General features: G+C 40.8%; 2 protein-coding genes across 3 annotated transcripts in view; one reads left to right on the forward strand and one right to left on the reverse strand.

Moving 5' to 3' along the window:
- The window catches only part of zgc:110158 (uncharacterized protein LOC553590 homolog), a 40879-nt gene extending 30347 nt beyond the window's left edge, over positions 1–10532 (forward strand). The window contains exons 6-18 of one of the 2 annotated variants that reach the window (XM_056393683.1): positions 346–429; positions 1757–1816; positions 1941–2007; positions 2888–2952; positions 3451–3512; positions 3682–3727; positions 4223–4258; positions 4379–4433; positions 4624–4694; positions 5068–5146; positions 5276–5304; positions 5440–5541; positions 7245–10532. In XM_056393683.1, the coding sequence (XP_056249658.1) occupies positions 346–429; positions 1757–1816; positions 1941–2007; positions 2888–2952; positions 3451–3512; positions 3682–3727; positions 4223–4258; positions 4379–4433; positions 4624–4694; positions 5068–5146; positions 5276–5304; positions 5440–5541; positions 7245–7274 (786 nt within the window). In that variant the 3' untranslated portion in view covers positions 7275–10532. The remainder of the gene's footprint in view (positions 1–345; positions 430–1756; positions 1817–1940; positions 2008–2887; positions 2953–3450; positions 3513–3681; positions 3728–4222; positions 4259–4378; positions 4434–4623; positions 4695–5067; positions 5147–5275; positions 5305–5439; positions 5542–7244) is intronic. The other variant, XM_056393684.1, reaches the window with a different exon arrangement.
- Positions 10533–11504: 972 nt separating this feature from the next.
- LOC130180384 (uncharacterized) lies at positions 11505–16771 on the reverse strand. The gene is made up of 4 exons (XM_056393886.1): positions 16559–16771; positions 15770–15952; positions 14964–15184; positions 11505–12571 (listed from the first exon to the last, which is right to left on the reverse strand). Exons 1-4 carry the CDS (start codon positions 16769–16771, stop codon positions 11734–11736), a joined length of 1455 nt encoding a protein of 484 aa, XP_056249861.1. The 3' UTR covers positions 11505–11733.
- Positions 16772–18685: the final 1914 nt, after the last annotated feature.

Genomic DNA, 18685 nt, shown 5'->3' on the forward strand with positions numbered 1-18685 from the left:
CCCGAGGGGTCCCGCGGATCATCTCTTCCGGTGCAGCCACACATGTTAAGCACATCCGGCAAAATAATAATGCTTAACACTGATTTTCTGTGAGCTTGTTTGGACCTAAAGGCGAATGAAAACTGTTTTCCTTTTGGGCTATGGCTTTTAATTCTCTGTTTTTTGTGAAACAAACGTCAGATTTTTTAAAGAATCTGCCCTCTTCTTCCTCCTCAGCCTAAAAACTCCCCACTCACTCCCCCTTCTCGTCCTCCTCTTTCTTATAATTTTGATCGGGTAATTCCTTCAGGTGTAAACCCCCCTTTTGGCCCCTCTCCTCTCTGATATCGCTCTTCTTTCTTAAAGGGACCACCCGGCTCTCAGCAGTCCCCCCACGCACAGCCCCCCCCACACAACCCCAGCAACCCCATGATGGGACCCCATGGCCAGGTAAGATGCAAACACTTTCTCTCAAACACCCCCTATCTCTTTCCTTCCCTCCAAATCCCCCCATACCCCCTCGCCCACACACAAGCTCTTTTTCTTTCCATTCACTGTTCGCACACTCTCTACTTCTTCTTCTCCTCTTACCCTCGAGCCCCGTTAGATCTAGTTTTGTTCTGGCTAATTCCCCGTAGATGTCAGCCCCTCCAGTTGCCAGCTCTGTTATAAAAGCGGAGCATCCAGAGGCAGCAGGGCCTGCTCCTCTGCAAGGCCCACAATCGTCTGTCCCCGTGTGGGATGAATAATTCACTCCTTGCCCCTCCCCCGGAGCAGCATGTGGGGGGTTGCACACTTATCTGCTCCTCCACTCTTAACACACACACACACACACACACACACACACACACACACACACACACAGACACAGACACACGCATGCACAGTGCACACTCCCCTCCCCTTTGCTTACTTGTTCTAGCACCTTATTAATAAAACAGGGGACAGGCACTACTGACACGTCACATATACATACAAAAACACATGGGCACACATACGTACATGCACTCAACACACATATAGGACAATCAGAGTTTTGGGTTTCTCTAGCTGCCAACCACCTAAAAGCTTATTCAGCGTATTAAGCCTTAAACAACTTTCATCCTCAGTCAGCGTCTGTTTCAACACCTATTCAGAACAGTAGCTACAGATGCCACAGTGGAGGTAAAGCTGGCCTTTGGCAGCCACGGCTATTAATTCTTGTGGTTTCTCGTTTCCGTCTTGTGTGCGAGAGAGTGTGGACATGCTTCCTCTAAGGTTTTTGAACGGTGTTGTTGGCCTGAGGTGTCTCTAACTACGCCAGGCAGACCACAAGCAGAATCAGCTTACACTACAGTGACAGCAGGCAGGGACCTGTGTGAGCGCGGTCTTTATACACACACACACACACACACACACACACACACACACACACACACACACACACACACACACACACACACACACACGTTGACCTGCACACCTACAAATGTATGCTTTGAGTGCATATTGTTGTGTTTGAGTAGGCACTGTTAAAAATCATAAGACACAGGTTCTCACTTAGGTGTATTTTTGATGTTTTCAGGCTGATGTGATGAGTTTGCGACTGTTCACTGTCATCCTCCATTCTCCCACCACACTGTGTCCATCTGTGTGTCCTCGGTGCTACCCCCTGTCTGAGTGCTCTCGGATTTATTAATAATGAAAATGTCGTTTTCTCTCTGTCCCTCTTCTCCCCACATACCCCCACCCTCAACCACCCTTTTTTTCCTACTTCTTCCTCCATTTCTCTTTGCAGCCTTTCATGTCACCGCGGTATCCAGGTGGACCGCGCCCCGCACTCCGAATGCCAAATCAGGTACTGAACGGGATTTTGACATTGCTCACTAACTTCTATGTTGATTTTGACCGCTCACAGAGTTTTTGTGTTGCCAAGAATGTGCCAGAAATGTAATCAGTTTCCATGTCTGGTCTTTCCTCAGCCTCCTGGGGGAATCCCTGGATCTCAGCCTCTCCTGCCAAACAGTTTGGACCCGACAAGACCGCAAGGTACAACTGGGACAGATGTTGCAGTCACAGGCCTGAGATAGGGTGCCTCATCAGGAAATATGTTTTTTTTTGTATAGTGAATAAAATGTTTGTAATAGAGTACGCCTCTATTAGGGCTGTAACCACTAACTATTTTCGTTACTGATGAATCTGTTATGTAGTTTTTCAACAAAACAGTTACTTTTTAAGTCTGTGTCAGCACATATAAAATTAGATGTTATTAGGAGTTATTGTTATATACAGTTGGCGAATAATTCAAGGCCTTATCACACCTGCTGATTTTTGTTCAAGATTTTCATACTTGTCTTAAATTGGTGTCTTAAATTGTATTCTGTGGTATTAAAAATACTTTCAAAAGTCTTAAATGAAACTTGAATGGCCATCGCACGCTCCCAGAGCCCAAGAGGTTGCCATTCAAATTTGTGTTTGCGTGAACAAAATTAAAAAATAAAAAAAAACCCAAGGGCTTGACTTCATAAAGATAAGAGAGAATAACTGCAGAGCTCCAAATATTTGAAATTTTTGTTTGACAAATTGCTTTGAGTGAATAATTAATTACTAAAATCCTTTATTTTCTAACCCTGACTAATAAGTTAAGCACTAGACTTTTGACTGTTTTGACTATTAGATTGTTTAAAATGTTTCTCTTGTCCTGTGTGGACTGAGTACTGGCTCAGGAAGAGCTCTGTGGTGATTTTAGCTGCAGATTACAGCTTCAGGGGCCAGAGGGGTACGACTAATGGGATTAGGATGGAGTATTGTCTGTGGCATGTCTTAATTCCTGATTTAAAGAGACGAGCCATATGTGGATTTACATGAGAACATGAGTGTGATGTGTGTCGCAGTCGGTGTGACCCTCTTTTTGTTTCTGTCCCTCTAGGACATCCTAACATGGGTGGACCAATGAGAATGAACCCTCCTCGAGGAATGGCCATGGGCCCACAGGTATGATGAACCTGTGGCCTAGTGTACACACACACACACACACACACACACACACACACACACACACACACTTAAATTTATTATTGAACATCAATTAGAAAACATCAGTTAGAATCTGATTAAACACTTTGGCACAATAAAAGTATCAACAGATGTGGTGATTATACTAGATTGATTTTACCAATGTCACTAAACTGTCATCACATTAAACACATGGTTTATTCTTATGTAGTATAAATTACTGTCCAAGTAGATGTGTTTGCTCTTGCAGGTTAAAAAGTGTTTTTTCTTGAACTGTAGTTTCTTCAGTACTCTCACCAGAACAGGCTTGTTTGTTGTTTGATGGATTATTTGTTTGTCTTAAGTGTTGCAGCTGCTGTCAGTCCCACAAAAGACTAAATCCAGGAACTAGAATCGCCAAAATCAAGGAAAACAAGCGTATAGTTGAGGAAAATCAAAAGTATGTTCTTACAATGTTTTTAATGTCCTCTCTTACAGAATTACGGAGGCATGAGGCCTCCTCCCAACTCCATGGGCGGTCCCATGCCAGGAATGAACATGTAAGTTAAAACACCTCATGAACCTGGTGGAGTCTTAAAGCAAGTGAAACCCTGCTCTTACTGTGTTTTCTAAGAGTCATTTATATTTCATTTCTCTTCACACTGTTTTTCATTTTTCCCTGTTTGTCGTTTTCTCTCTCCCATTAATTTTTCTGTTGTTTTCCCTCAGGGGTCCTGGAGGAAGAGGGCCTTGGCCAGGACCTAATGCTAACTCTGTGAGTCAGAAACCTTTGACTCTTGACTTTTACTCATGAACACATGTAGGCGATGGTCGTGCAATCCTGTACAGTAGAGCAGTGAAATTCAGACTTCATGTTTAAAATATACAGCTTTGGTTGACACCATGTCAGACGGGTTTTGATTTTGAAGATTCATTTGTTGGATTGTTACACAGATATTGTAAAAAGTGTCCATCAGTCTGTTTTGGAGAGGGGCACTTTATGTGCATGGTTCATCTTTTCCATGGCAGTTTCCTTTTTAAAGGGATATTTACCAGACAAATGTCCTGAAAAACTTACAACCGAGTTAAAATAAAACGTTTCCAACACAATCTGAACATTTAAGAGCTTCACAGAAGTGATATTTACTGCAGGACTGTGGTGTTGGATTTTATTAAATTGTAAAATGGTCCTCTTATCTTTTTTTTCCTCCAAATTTGGCATCCTCTGACCCTCAGATCTGATTATCTGTTTCCTCTTTCCCCTCTGCAGATAGCGTACTCCTCCTCATCTCCAGGAAACTATGTGGTGAGTTAAAATCTCTCAAAAGCAGTGCAGCTTTCCCGGAGGAAAATATGCTTTTATTGTACTGATGAAGATGTTCTGATGAGTCTCTCATTTTAACCTCTATCACTGGTTACTCCCCAGGGTCCTCCAGGCGGAGGAGGTCCACCTGGAACTCCCATCATGCCCAGCCCAGGTGGTGCGTCACCTAACTATGTCCCCAGCACTAACAACTTGTCTTAAAAACACGTCTCTCCCATTTTTTCCCTCACTAAACAAGCATGAATGTGTCCCCTCTCTCACCATGCACCATCAGCAGTGTGTTCTCAGTGTTCATTCTTCACATCATCGTCCTATAACTAAAGTTTTTCTCTCCTGTTTTTTCTTAGATTCAACCAACTCCAGTGAAAACATCTATACAATGATGAATCCTATTGGACCGGGAGGCAACAGACCCAATGTGAGTCTCACATATGATCGAAGTTCATTTCGTTATTCAACAACAAAAAAAAAAGCTCTTTAATTTTATTTAATGGCTTAAACTTTCCAGGCTTTTGTAACAATTTCAGACACTGCGGATTGATTCTGGGTTAAAATAATGGATGTTAGTGTAATGATTAAAATTAAACAACCTTGCCCACAAAAATTAATCCAGCTCAAATAGGGCTTTTAACCACATCACTGGGCACCAGTACAATTCAGCATTAGAGAAACATAATGCTGCCACACTGCAATGGAAATGAACCAAGAAAAATAGGTTAAATAATCGCTGCTTCACTCTGAGCTGAAAGGATCATGATCATTTACATACTGTTCTACATCCTTTCGACCAGTTCCCGATGGGACCTGGGCCTGACGGGCCAATGGGAGCTATGGGGGCCATGGAGCCACACCACATGAACGGATCACTAGGTTGGTTTAAACACAGTGTGCCTTAACAGGTGTCTGATAGACTTTGTCTGAGGGGTGTACAAATGAAACAAGACTTTATGTTGTTTACCTTAGAAACAATTGATCATTTTCTCTCCTTCACTTCCTCAGGGTCTGGGGATATGGATGGGTTGCCAAAGGTTTGTAAAAATCTGATTTTCTCTAAACTTTTTTTTTTTTTTTTGTTCTTGTGTGTTTTTGTAAATTAAACCATTTATTTAGAATCTTGACTTTTCTACACTTGAACTTGTTGCTCTTACCTTCTCTCCCTCCAGAGCTCTCCCAATAACATGGGGGGCATGAACAACCCTCCTGGAACGCCGAGAGATGACGGCGAAATGGGCGGGAACTTCTTGAACCCATTCCAAAGCGAAAGTGTAAGTAGAGCGAGTGAATGGCATCTCACGCCCCTTAACAGTTATCCTTGACGTCCTGACATAAACCAGTGGAAGAATGCAAGCAGAGGGTTCACCTGATTTGAAGTTTGTGTCTTGTCCCTCTTTTTTTGTTCTTCAGCTACATTGGTTCGTCACACATTATATTGTTTGATCAGAGAGTAGTAGTTATGACTATGCTCTTCACTCGTCTTTCTTTTAGACCCTGTAATCATCAAACACTCTGTATGAGAAGTAAAATAGTCAAAAAGATGTTTGAAGTAGAGGATTTTTACCAAAATCTTGTGCCCAATTCGCCACTGACTCTTTGAAAACCTACCCAAGCCCAACAGGCCCGAATAGAGAGAGAACACGACCTTAACAGCGTCATGACGCACCAGTAATCAACAAGCAACCATAGTCAAAGGGAAAACAGCAATACTTTTTAATTTTTCCCGCAGCTCACACCTCACACTCTGCGTCATGCATCCAAAAACACATTTTATGAAGATTATGACACACCACATGGTCAGAGCTGATTGCTGGTCTACTCAGATCAGGAGACCCATGGCAACACAACACGACCCAATTAAGACAGATTTTTTTTTCTTTTTCTTTTTTTTTTTGATCAACCCAATTTGATTGACAGGTCAGATCTCTGTTACAAGGGACAAAGCAGACCTGTGAAGACCTCTAGTTTCAAGTGCAGCATTATTGCTTAAACACAGTCTTTATACTTTATTACTTGGGACACAGCACAGTCAATTTGACATACAAAACTTTGTACGCGCACAACGGCCTGTTCATTGTCCAAAATGGTAATAAAAACAGGGCTGTAAAGAAGATCTGATATTCTGCTTGCATTGTAGCCGCTTACTAATCACTTAGAAATCATTCTACACCCTCTGTATCAGTGTTGTGATGATAGTTGATACACTTGTCAGTACAAATGCCTTGGCTGTTTCATTTACTCGTTGTTTTTAAAGATAAATACGAAGGGACTTGAGGATTTTTTTTTGTTTTAGATACTTTTAAAAAGTAAACATTAATGTGACAATATGAGTTCCTTACCGTGAGGAACACAACAGGTGGAGGGGGGTACTGTTCCCTTGCATTTTGTAAAAATTGTGATGGTCTCTTAACCTCGGCCTGGAGAGCCACGGGGTGCGCAGGCTAGAATTATAGCCAAGCCCTAATACCCTGATTCAACCAATCAGCATTGGGGCTGGGTATCGTTTGAAATGTTTCAATATTAATGCTAATGTTAGTGAATTTCGCTATCAATTTAAAAAAAAAAAAAAAAAAAAAAAAAAAAAAGATACCTCTTCAGTTTCTTACTTTGTGGCCATACAAGGTCTTTGCTCAAGTAAAACAGTCCAAAATTGGCAAAACTGTGATTTAAATCGGTAAATATTGGGTCAAAAAAGAAGCAAACAATACTCTATAAACAATCTAGCTATCCAACTCTTTTGACAGTTTATTGACTGATGAATTCCATCACAGAGGTTCGATACCCCGCCCCTATCATCTGAATTATTGCAGTATTGATTACTTGTGTCAGGTGTATTAGAGAATGGCTGGAACCTAAGTCTGTGCTTCCTCTAGCTTTGCAGGGCTGGGTTTGAGCTCCCTCTGGTGTTTAAATGTTGTCAGTGACATATCCACTCATCTGTGCCCTCCTCCCCCTTCCCTCTCTCTCTTTTCAGTATTCACCCAACATGACGATGAGTGTGTGATTTTATTTTTTCCTTTTTTTTTGTATTTTTGTTTATTCTCCCCACCCCCACCTCCTTATTTTTTGTACCCCTGCACCTGTATTTTTTTTTTTTTTCTTCAATTCAATCCTTCCTTCACCTCGGATTGGACCACCTCCCCTCCTCACACACACACACAAACACACACACATACACACACACACATACACACACACAAACACACGCCCTCTGCCCCCTAAACCCAAATATGGGATCCGCTATCTCCCCCTCTTCCCACCCCTTCTTCTCACTCGGGAACTCTACGGCCACACAGCCTTCCGGGACGGCCCTTGAGCATGCTGGGACTCTAATTAAGACGGGCCCTCCTGGAGCATGCAAGATGGCTGGCGGTCTGAATAGGAAGCAGTCACAGAGCCACAGGAAGAGCCTCCTCTCTGACTCCGGCCCCGGCCTCCCTGGCTTCCTGTCAGGGTCTAGACAATGAGCGAGGGAAGGAGGACAAACAGAGAGAAAGAGGGAGAGAGGAGACTGGATAACACAGCCCTCCCCTGAGGACACAGTGTTGGTTTCTCTCTTAGCAGCTGCCTGGAAGCTTCTCAACCACGACTTTGGACTTTTTAAAAATTTTTATCGTCATTTATTTTTTCTTTTCTTTTTTTTTTTTTTTTTTTTGTTGCTGTTCCCGACGGATTCAGTGGAGGGTCGGACCTTTTGTCCCACACATTGTTCTCTCTGTCTGTACATTTTTAACAGAGGTGTTGTGATGATCAGTGAACTTTTTTTTTTTCATTTTTTGTGTATGTATTGTATCATTGCTATTTTTATTATTGTATTATTGTTATTAATTATATTGGTATGATCATTTTAAGATTAGGTTCTAATTTCTGTTGTTTCTAAGGGCACATTATTATGATGAAGACAGTATATGTGCACACAGATCAGAAATTATTGGCTGTGTAACACATGGCTCTATGTGAGCACACTGCCCCCTGCAGGTAAGATTTGATCCATCATGGTACTGATTGGCCCTTTTTGTTTTTGTATTTTTCTCAGAGGTTTGGCGACTTTCTTTAAAAGATCTAAATTTTTTAACGTCTTGTTCAATAACCCACCAGAAGAAGAAGCGGCTCCTGTTTTAGTAGCTTCCATGCAGTGAAATGCACAGCTCTATTTATTTATGTACTTTTAATTTGTCTTATGAATCATTGTTACCTTTTTTTTTTTTTTTAATGTTATCCCTGTTTTTTGTTAACTGCAGAACTAGTAGCAACTATGTAAATATGCAGATCCACTCAGCATCGTCTCTTTATCTCCGTCTGACATCATTAGACCCCTCTATCCGAGCCCTGAAGGTGCTGACGTTAATCACTTGGTGTCGACCATTTTGACACCCCCACCCCCATGCTGCTTCCACTAATGCTGCCCACTTAGGTCACTGCTCAACTCCAACGTGTGCGTAGGCTGCGTTTATCGTCTCTCTGCTGACCTGTAGTGAACACTCGTATTGTTTTTGTTTTGCTGATGAGTCCTCAACACACTGTGATGTATGTCGGTGCTTTATGGAAATTTGCTTTCACACACCAGTCAGTCGAGCTTGCAGACATTTTGCTCTCATACACGCGGTGCTCCCTCTTGACGATCGCCTCTGGTAAAAGGACTTGTGGCTCTCTGCTGATCGGATCCTTTGGTGTTTTTATGTTGGAGAAAAGCAGGACAGGAAGTGGTGAGGCGTCGCTCCGTCGACTGTAACGAGTGGCCTCCCTCCCTGTGCTCATCTTGAAGAAAAAGACCTCCGTCCTTTTCCCCTTTTCTCACCTCTCCAGCGGGCCAGCATCAATACACCCAGTCACACATCACCCCTCTCTGATTCTTTTTTTTTTTTTTTTTTGTACAACTCTCCATCTTTTTGATTTTAATTTTTTTGTAAATACTGTAAAATGCATTTTGATATCATTGACATGTTTTGATATTTCAGATCACAACTTAACAGTTGATCAGAAACGTGCTGATTCGGGCAACTGTGTGTATTTGTTCAGAGATGGTGTGTCTTTTACTCAGAAATAATATGAATGATGAGAAACAGAAACTGGAGCTGCTATAGACTATTATGCTATTTCACCTCATCATAGACAAAACGTGGGGCTTTACTGTGCGTCCGAGCTGTAGCGTCAAGGGTTCATAAGAGGACGAGGGAGGAAGATTTTGTAGTCGAGTGTGTGTGAACGCCTTTAGATAACTCACTGTCACACACACATTTCCTTGAAAACTCTTAAAATTAAACATGATTCTTGTCCAAAAGCCTCCGTCCTCTGCCTCTGTTCTTGGAAACTGTTGGTTCGAGGTGGCAAGGTTTTTATTTTATTGTTTGTTCTTTTTGTTGCCATTTTTAACAGGGAATTTGCAAGAACAGAGCAAAAGAGGTCAGTTTTTCATTAATAAACTTGTCCCTTCTTTGTCTGCCTCCGATGCACTGCTATTCAGCTTTTACCTTCTTGACACAACTGAAACCGAAAGCAGAGCACACAGGACACTGGCTCTCAATCCAACACACCAGGGACCAGAGTACAGACTTTACTATGAAGGATTTTTTTTATCTATTTAAAAATGGGGTGGGAGAAATGTTCGGGAAAGTAAAAGAGGAAAAAAAAATAAAAATAATGGACAGATTTGTTGCTAAGACGAGGTAGAGAGAGTGCGGGAACAGGCGTTTCCTCCCCTGTACTTTGAAATACTGTTGTATAAAATGCAGTCAAACTTCTCTCTATCTTTCTGTCCTGTAAGTAAAGCCGTCACAACGTTGATCATTTCTGTATTTCTATTGTGCTGATGTATAATACTGTAACATTCAGGGGTAGGGAGGGTTAAGAGAGGAATTTTTGGGAGTGGGAGCAAAGATTTTTCTGTTCAGTTCCTCATTTTCCTCTTGATGACAAAGCAGTATTGAATATGAGGCAGTCTGTCCTTGGGGAGTTGCTTTGTATCTCATGTTAGGGTAGTTTCAGATCCTAAATGTCTCGTGTAGTAAAATAAGAGGTTCCTTCTTCGTATGTTTCTTTATATTGTAAAGTTTCTTTAGATAAAAAAAAATGTTGCTTATTGGAAAAAAGGTGGGAAAACTGCATTGATAATAAATGTATTTTTTTTTCTTTTTTTTTTATTTTTTTTTCTTTTGGTTTTGTTTTAATTTTCATCAAGTTGTCAGTCGTTTTTGCCTGTGTCCCCCTTGTTGTAGATACATATTAAAAACAAATAAAATGACTTCACTCCTTTTGCCATGAACATGAGCTTTTTTTCTGTGTTTACAGATTTATCTCCAGTTATTCAGTTGTTATCTTGGCTTTTTTTTCTCTTTTGATCAGAAAGTGTGTAGATTGTAGAAATTTTACAGATTCTCTCGACTGTATTTCTCTGTATGCCAAGAAATGTTAATATTTTGAGCTCAGTGGTTCCCAACCTGGAGGACTCAAAATATTAGGAACAACATTTTTTTTTTTTTTTTCAGAAATATTTGCTTTGAGATTTACCATTTCAGCATTTAAAAATATTATTTATTCTATTTATAAACAGTCTGTTTGGCTCACAGTTCATAGAAATAAAAAAAAGTTGGGTTGTGAGTAACATGCTTTGGCTCTAAAGGGTCACATGTCAAACAAGTTGGAAACCACTTGATCAAACTGGGTTATTTTTACAGGCCAAGGTTAAAAATACCTTTGAAATACTACAGTAAATTTCTCAGATTTTCTGCTGTGAAGGTGTTGCATCAGTCACATTATGCAAAAAAAATACTCTACATGAAATATCTGCTGTATTAAAATTACATTTGGAGTAAATTCACGACTTGCTCAAACCTGAAAAAGGCAAAATCCTTCTGATTACAGCTGTAATTAGGGCTGCAACTACTTATTTTCATTATAGATTAATTTACTGTTTACTTTTGTGATAAATAATTTAATTGTTTGGTCACAAGTTCAGAGATGCCAAGTTACAGAGTTTAAATTACGTGTTTTGTACAAACAAAAGTGAAAAACCCAAACATTTTCAGTTTTACCATCAAGGAAAACCAGCAGATACTCACATTGAGTTTTTGACCTTTTTTCTGCCTAATGGTTTTCTTTTCCTTCAGATTCATCATTAAAAACTAATCAGGTAATTGTTTCAGTTGCAGTCATGATCCTGTTGTCTTCCAGGTCAGACTAATTCTAAGTGATGCTGAATCAAATTAACAGGCACAACAAGTTTTTTTGTCACCTCTTTTTTTTATTTTAAATTGTTCCTTATTTTATTTTTTATTTTTTAATTCTACTGTGTTTCAAGACTCAAGTGCACTCCGTTTGTGGGGATAGATTCACGAGGCTTTGTGGGAGTGAGGATTCATCAAGATGCCATCAGATTCTGGCTGCTGCTTAATTTGAGGTTAAACTTTATGCTCGTGTCAGAAGAATTTTATCACAGAGGGACAAAGTTGCCTCCAACAGAAGTCTCAAAGCCCCAAGTGGTTCATCCGCCCTCCTCCTCTGATCGGTTCGAGCTGCACTGAGTGTCGACGCGGTGACCTCCTGCTCCTCTCACTGCAGCAGGAGGCAGGAGGGGCGACCAGCGAGGTGACAGAGAAGGAGAGAGGCAGCGGAGGGAGCAGCGATGGTCTTACAGATGCTCTGGATGAAGAGGAAGGTGTGGAGGAGCTGGGCGGATGAGGCAGAAACACCATGCTCCTGCTTTTGGAGAGCGACACCTGTGTTGGTATCTGTAGGTGAGAGTCTGATTGATTGACTAAAGGAGGGAGGTGAAGCAGAGGCGGGACCACTATGACAGAGGGGAGGGTGTTTCTGCGGAGTCGGGAGTGAGGCGACGGGCAGGCAGGAAGCTTATCCACAGAGCTCTTCTGGGTCTTGTTGTCCAGCGTTGACCCTCCAGGTGTCAGACACCTCTTTGGCACCACTCTGCTCGAGGTCACCCGAGAGGAACTCTTCATCTCTGTGAGGGACAAGACTGACCGAGAGACCCTTGGAAGGAAATCCTCCTGGCAGCTGTTGTAATTCCCTCCTCCATGCCTGTTATCCCTCCCGTGAACCATGCTCTCCCTCAAAGGTGACTCCTCATCCTCATCCTTTCCTTCCTCATCTTCACACCCTCCTCCCTCCCTTTTTAAATCCTCTCTGTGTCCCTCCTGCAGGCTCCTCTCCCTCATGCCCTCCTCGTAAGCCCTGTTCAAACAGGCCAGGTTGTGAATGGCCAGCCACGGTTCAGATGACACCCTCTGTCTGGGAGGTGGAGTGTTACACTGGCTCAGTGGACCCAGCTCACAGGAAAGATGTCGGCTGCAGCTGCTGCTGCTGCTGCTGCTGCTTTCCCTTTTGCCTGATGGAAGTGAGCAAGACACAGTTTGTGAGTGTAAATCACACATATGGAAGTGGATGACAAAAACCCTCATTGCTTATTGTGTGTCTGTCTGTCCTGGAAGAGAGAAACGTCCTCTGGTGGTAATGTGTCCATACTGGAAAAGTGACAATTAATGAACAGCTAAAGGAAAACACCAGAAAACAAAAAATAACTTACATTTTCAGCAGTAAACAAAATATAGCTAAGGTTGATGAGTGTGTCATATAGTTTTGTAGGTATTTGCTCATAAACCAACATATTGGACAACTTCAAATTTTATCCCAATGGTGGAGCTGGAGGTAAAGTCAGAGGATCAGTGGGATGCCTGAGTGTCCGTCCCACCAGCCTTAATGGCGGCGTGTCTAAAAACACATTCATGTCTGTAAAGAGTTTCATATTCTGAAGCTATCCACCTCATACAGTGGTGGAAAGTATCTAAGTTACAACTTAATCTTGTACTTTTACTCTGCCACACTTTGATGGATATATTGTATTTTCTACTTTACTACATTTTTCTGACAGCTTTAGTTACTTTTAATATGAAGATTTTATACAATGGATAATAAAACAAGCTTTTAAAATATGGCACATAGTTAAAGATTAAACCAGTGTTTTCCAACCTTTTTGGCTTTTGATGTCTTACAAAAAGCATTGTGTAGTCAGGGTCACATTTCAGATGTTTATGAACTGTTAACAGCTACACCAAATAGTTTTCCCTTCTAAACTTCTCACATGGTTTTCATTTCAATAAATGTTCAAATAATCCAATATCTCACCAAAATCACAGATTAGAAGAAAAACATAAAAACTGAACATTTTGTTTATCATAACCTATCGGCAGGTTTCCCATTAATCATCTCACAACTCCTCAGATTTACTTGGTGTCCCTATATAAAACTGTATATGAAGTATTTCAATAGCTACAGCAGCTACAACAGTAGCATCCTGCTAACACACTGATGCTTCAGTATTAATCATCTAATGATGTCATATATAATAATACATATACTGTATTAGTCAGAGGGACCAAAGAAGTACTTTTACTTTCTACCTCTACTTAAGTAGGATCTTTCATGCAGGACTGTTATTTATAATGGAGTATATACATTTCTATATTGGTACTTTTACTTAGGTAAAGTACCTGAATACTTTTTCCACCACTGACCTTATGCAACCAAATGTAAACCAGTCCTTTACTCCATCCTCATGTCTATTTCTTCTTCCAACACTTCAACCAACTTTATGTACTGGCACTCTTCTTAGTTTCTATGGTATGAATTAAGTGTCAGTTCCTGTGGCAGGAAATGTAGCTTCTTTTATTGTAATGCGCCGCTAGTTAGGTTCACCTCACCCTGGCAACACATTTTCATTTTCTGTCCTCAGGAATGAGCGCTCACCTAATGATTTCAGCCAGCAGGCATTTGTTCTCATCTGTCTAGACTTGCCTTTATTTAACACTGCTCTGCTGTATCCAGGCAGGGCACAGTGTCTGCGAACAGACACTTCAAGAGTGCTGTTGATGGTACTGATCTCAACATTAAGATGGAGGATCTGTCTCTATATATAAGATAGCACAGACCTGATGTTAAAACTGAGTATAGACTCTTTAAAAGCTTTTAACATGAGATGAAAATGATGAGATTGCGTAAGGAACTTTAAAGACAGCAGTTGACAAAACAATCTCACACCAAGGTCCATTTAGTAGCTGTTAAGGGGGCTTTTTATCGTTTCACCTACTTTTCCTCAGCAGATGGATTCTGCCCAAAAACGCGGATGTCCATTTTTCTGAGCACTTTAAGGACTTCCGCTTCATGTTTGCTTGAAAGTTGAGATTGAAAGTTCATTGTTGACTTCAGAAAACATAATTAACGAAATGGACCTTGTGATGAGATTATATTATTTTGTCAACCGTCTTGTCGTCTTGCATTTTTTTGGCCTGTGCCCTTCATCTCTCACCACAGAGGTTGGGTGTGGTCAAACGTGTGCTTTGTTGTTCTTGTAACCACACCCGACAGTGGTGTGTACCTGTATATCACTACAGCAGAATGAGATGTTACACCACTGGAGGTCAGCAAAAAGAAGATTTTCAGGGAGTGTTGTGTCTTTTCTTTCCATCTTCCAACCAGCCAAGCCAGTATTATTTCAAATTAAATAAATTACAGTGTAATTAGTCTTGAAATAGGTATTCAACCACAGTGAACATCATTTCTGCTCTCAACAGAGTAACCATGTAACAATGACATGGCTTTGACAAAAATAAAAGTGGACATCATCTATTCACTGATCGATTACCTATCTCAAATAAGTGTCATTCAAAACCATGAGTATCACTCACTGGCTCCTCTGAAGTTGAAGATGTTTTCCCCCTCGGGTGAGTTGGGTGAGCCCGTCTTGAGGACGATGTCAGATGGGGACATGCAGGGCACCGGCGAGGTGTCAGGGGACGGAGGAACATTCAAGTAACGTCTGGTCACTTGGCCTCCATTCACTCCCATCTCTGTGGCGATGATGATGATGTCGCGACCCCTGGCCCGACAGGCATCCATCAGCACCTGAAGCACATGAGCAGGGGTGAGGTTTTTGAAGGTGGCCAACACTGAAATACCTACACATTTTGACTGTTCTCATTTAAAGGATTTCAGTGTTTCCTCCATATTTGTAGGGAGGGAAAACTGAAAAACTGAGGTTCATCTGCTTTAGTTGAGTATTACCATTTTACTTTTACTGATACTCCACCACATTTTAGAGGGAAATGTTGTACTTTTGATTATTACATTTTTATATAAAGATTTTACACACAAAACTCATAATCAACTTATAAACCATGATGCATTGCTTTGGGTTAAAACATATTAGCTCCACCTTGATATACCACAACATTAAAACACTCCTAATGCATTAATGATTATCATCTTTATTTATAATTTTATATCACTTTACTCAAGAAAAAAATGTAATGCAAGTGCATTAACTTAAACACAAGATGTTAGTACTTTCTCCACCATCTTTATATGTCATTATAAACAATAAAATATTGAGATGCTTTCTTGTTTTACTTCTACTCTCCCACCTCTTTTGTCCCTTAAAAGTTTTGATCAGATTTTTCCTTGATTATTCTTTCCAGTTCCTGACTTTACCTCCAGCGTCGGTTGGTGCTGTGCATTGATGGCGTACACCAAAGCCGAGGCTCCAGAGCAGTCCTCCATGCTGGGGTCGGCTCCTGCAGACAGCAGGGCGGCTGCCACCTGAGCTCCTGCTCGCTCCATACAGGCGTACATTAGAGCAGTACGGCCTACGCGGTCCTGTGTGTTTGGATCTGCCTGATGGGTACAAAAAACATTCACTAGTGCTTATAACAAAATTAATATTAATCTTATAGATATGAGATTACAACTCAAGAAATGTGTATCCTAAGAAGCTTTAGCAAAGGCCCAGTGTGAATTAGGAGTCAGTCAGCGAGTTCATCTGTGTGTTTAGACGTGTGTTTGTTAGTAAGGAAACCAGACTGTATTATAATTACAATTTGTTAATGATCATAAGAGCTACTCTGGCATTGTTGCTTTGGGTGTTGCCTCTCAAGTGAGAGGACACTTTATGAGACATTTATTCTCTAATGCACAGTTGTCCATATAATCATTAATTACCTTGCCTCAGAGTACATTGTGTTGTGTTCTACTGTGCCAAATTGTTAAGGAGCAGTTTAGCAGGTGAATTGAGGACACAAGCAAAAGCTGATACACGAGGAACCTGTTTATTATGCATAGAAATATATACCTCTGTTACTGCAGCGACACATTTATTATACATTACAAATGCACCTAAATCAATACACTGTTGAGCTTGCATTCAGACCTGTATGCAGAAGATGCATTTTAACCTCATGCATTCTGAGTTGAAATGGGAAATGTTAGTCACTGCAGACTGACCTTGTTCTGGAGCAGGTATTTGAGGAGTTTCTCCGTGTCAGGCCCAGCAGGCTCCCCTCTCAGGGCCTTACAGGCAGCCAGCAAAGCCGTCTCTCCTCTGGGGTTGCACCCATTAACCTGAGCCCCACCTTCCACCAGCAGGCGGACCAGACGGAGCTTACCTGAGGCTGCTGCACTGATGAGGGGGCTGCAGTCTGACAGGGGATCCCACATGGCCTGTAGAGAGGGTGTAGGAAAGTCGCAGTATATTTTCATAACATTCAGTATGATATAATATTCCAGTTTCAAAAGCAACACACCTTCAGTACCTGCTCCAGACATCTTTTACCTGCTATCTCTCTGAAAAGCTGTAGGCTTAAGGGCAATCAGTGGTCAATGACATTATCCTGATAACATTCCTTTTTCAGTGTTTATAATTATACTATTCAATAAGAAATTTGAAAAAATGTATTCCTCAAGAACAAAAAATTCAACAATCAGAAATACAATTTATGAAGGTATAAAAATAACACTAGTTCAAACTCTTGATAAATTACTTATTACAACAAAAATATGAGACAAAACTGGACACTGACATCATTCATTTTTAGTCAGTGTGTATTCAATTTAACTTAAGTGAAAGATCAATATTGAAAAGCTGCTGATGTTATTATAGATACTTTTAGATTGACACTGACATGACACATAGTATCCAGTGGGTAATTATATGGATAGATGATCTATAAAACACATAGTAAACATTAAACTCACCTTGCCGGTCCTTCTGCAGTGTTCATTTACTTTTTCCTCCTACTCAGACAAGAAGAAAGCGACAGTGTTGAGTTAGACCGATGAGCTGTAAAGATGTATCCGTTGAAACCTTTTGCTCAGCTTTTGGGTGAAGCATCCTCATGTTGCTGGCCTGTGAGGATACTAACTTTCATCTACTCCCTTTGTCTCTGTAACTCCTCTGTACTAATCTGTCCTCCTCATACCTGCTGGGTTGAGGGGAGGTTTGGCCCGCAGCCAACGTTCAAAGTTATAAACAGTTTTGAGCCCAAAATGTCACCTGTTGCACACACTGCACTACAAAGACCCAGAGGCCGTTTGATATGTGTCAGCTTTGAACAGGCTCATCTGACTTATGACCACCGTCTGCGTTCAAACACTGGCAGAGAGACAGAGGAGACACACACACACATACACACACACACACACACACACACACACACACACACACACACACACACACACACACACACATAAACTCCCAGCAGCTCATTTGTATCTGAAAATCTGCCGCGCATTTGTTCTCCAGTTTGTATTTGTCTGTCTTTGTGGTCTGTTTTCTGCACTGAGCAACTGTTCTGTTAAATAAATAAATGTGACTTGAATGTTTTCAAAATGGAAGAGAGGGAGGGAGGGGGGTGAGAGAAAAGAGACTGTGTCTGTCTGAGATCAGAAAAGCCCTTCAGCAACCCTCAAATACCAGACGTGTAATGTAATTAAGTCAAACAGCAATTAGTCAGAGGTAACAAAAATAGTAATGGGTATCAGCAGCAACTGAGTATATTAATGTAATTTTTCCTCCATCCTCTGTCATGCAAAATGTCCTGGATGGATATGAAACAATGAAAATGGCCCCTAAAGTTATGTAAGTCCTCTAACTAAGCAGCTTCTTGGAGTACTTTTACTTTTCAAGGTATTTTTCAGTCAGTAATTTTACATTTAGCAGGGTATGTGTTTACTTTGCCATCAGCCTATGTATTTGAGTCACCTCTTCATAAGCATCAGAGACCTGCTAATTTTCAAACTATGTCTTTCAGTTGTGTCTTATTTTGTAAATATAGTTTTTCAAATTAAAAGGAGCTTTGTCCTTGCATTACAAAAAACACATCCAACAGTTTTTTCAGAAAATAAATCAGTTACTTAAACTCATACATTGTAAATAATCTACTTTTTATTTGTATTAAGTTTAATCTTACACTAGGACTTAACACCTGTCTGTCAGTAAAGCTACAGTATGTTTTCTTGTGTATGATATTCTATTCATCTTCTACTGAATTTCTAACAATATTTAACCCCCTTTGAAGGGATTTTATAACAACAATATTTGATTGGACTAGAAGATAGCAACATTACATGTGA

The sequence above is a fragment of the Seriola aureovittata genome, chromosome 13, assembly GCF_021018895.1.
Source record: "Seriola aureovittata isolate HTS-2021-v1 ecotype China chromosome 13, ASM2101889v1, whole genome shotgun sequence".
Lineage (NCBI taxonomy): Eukaryota > Metazoa > Chordata > Actinopteri > Carangiformes > Carangidae > Seriola > Seriola aureovittata.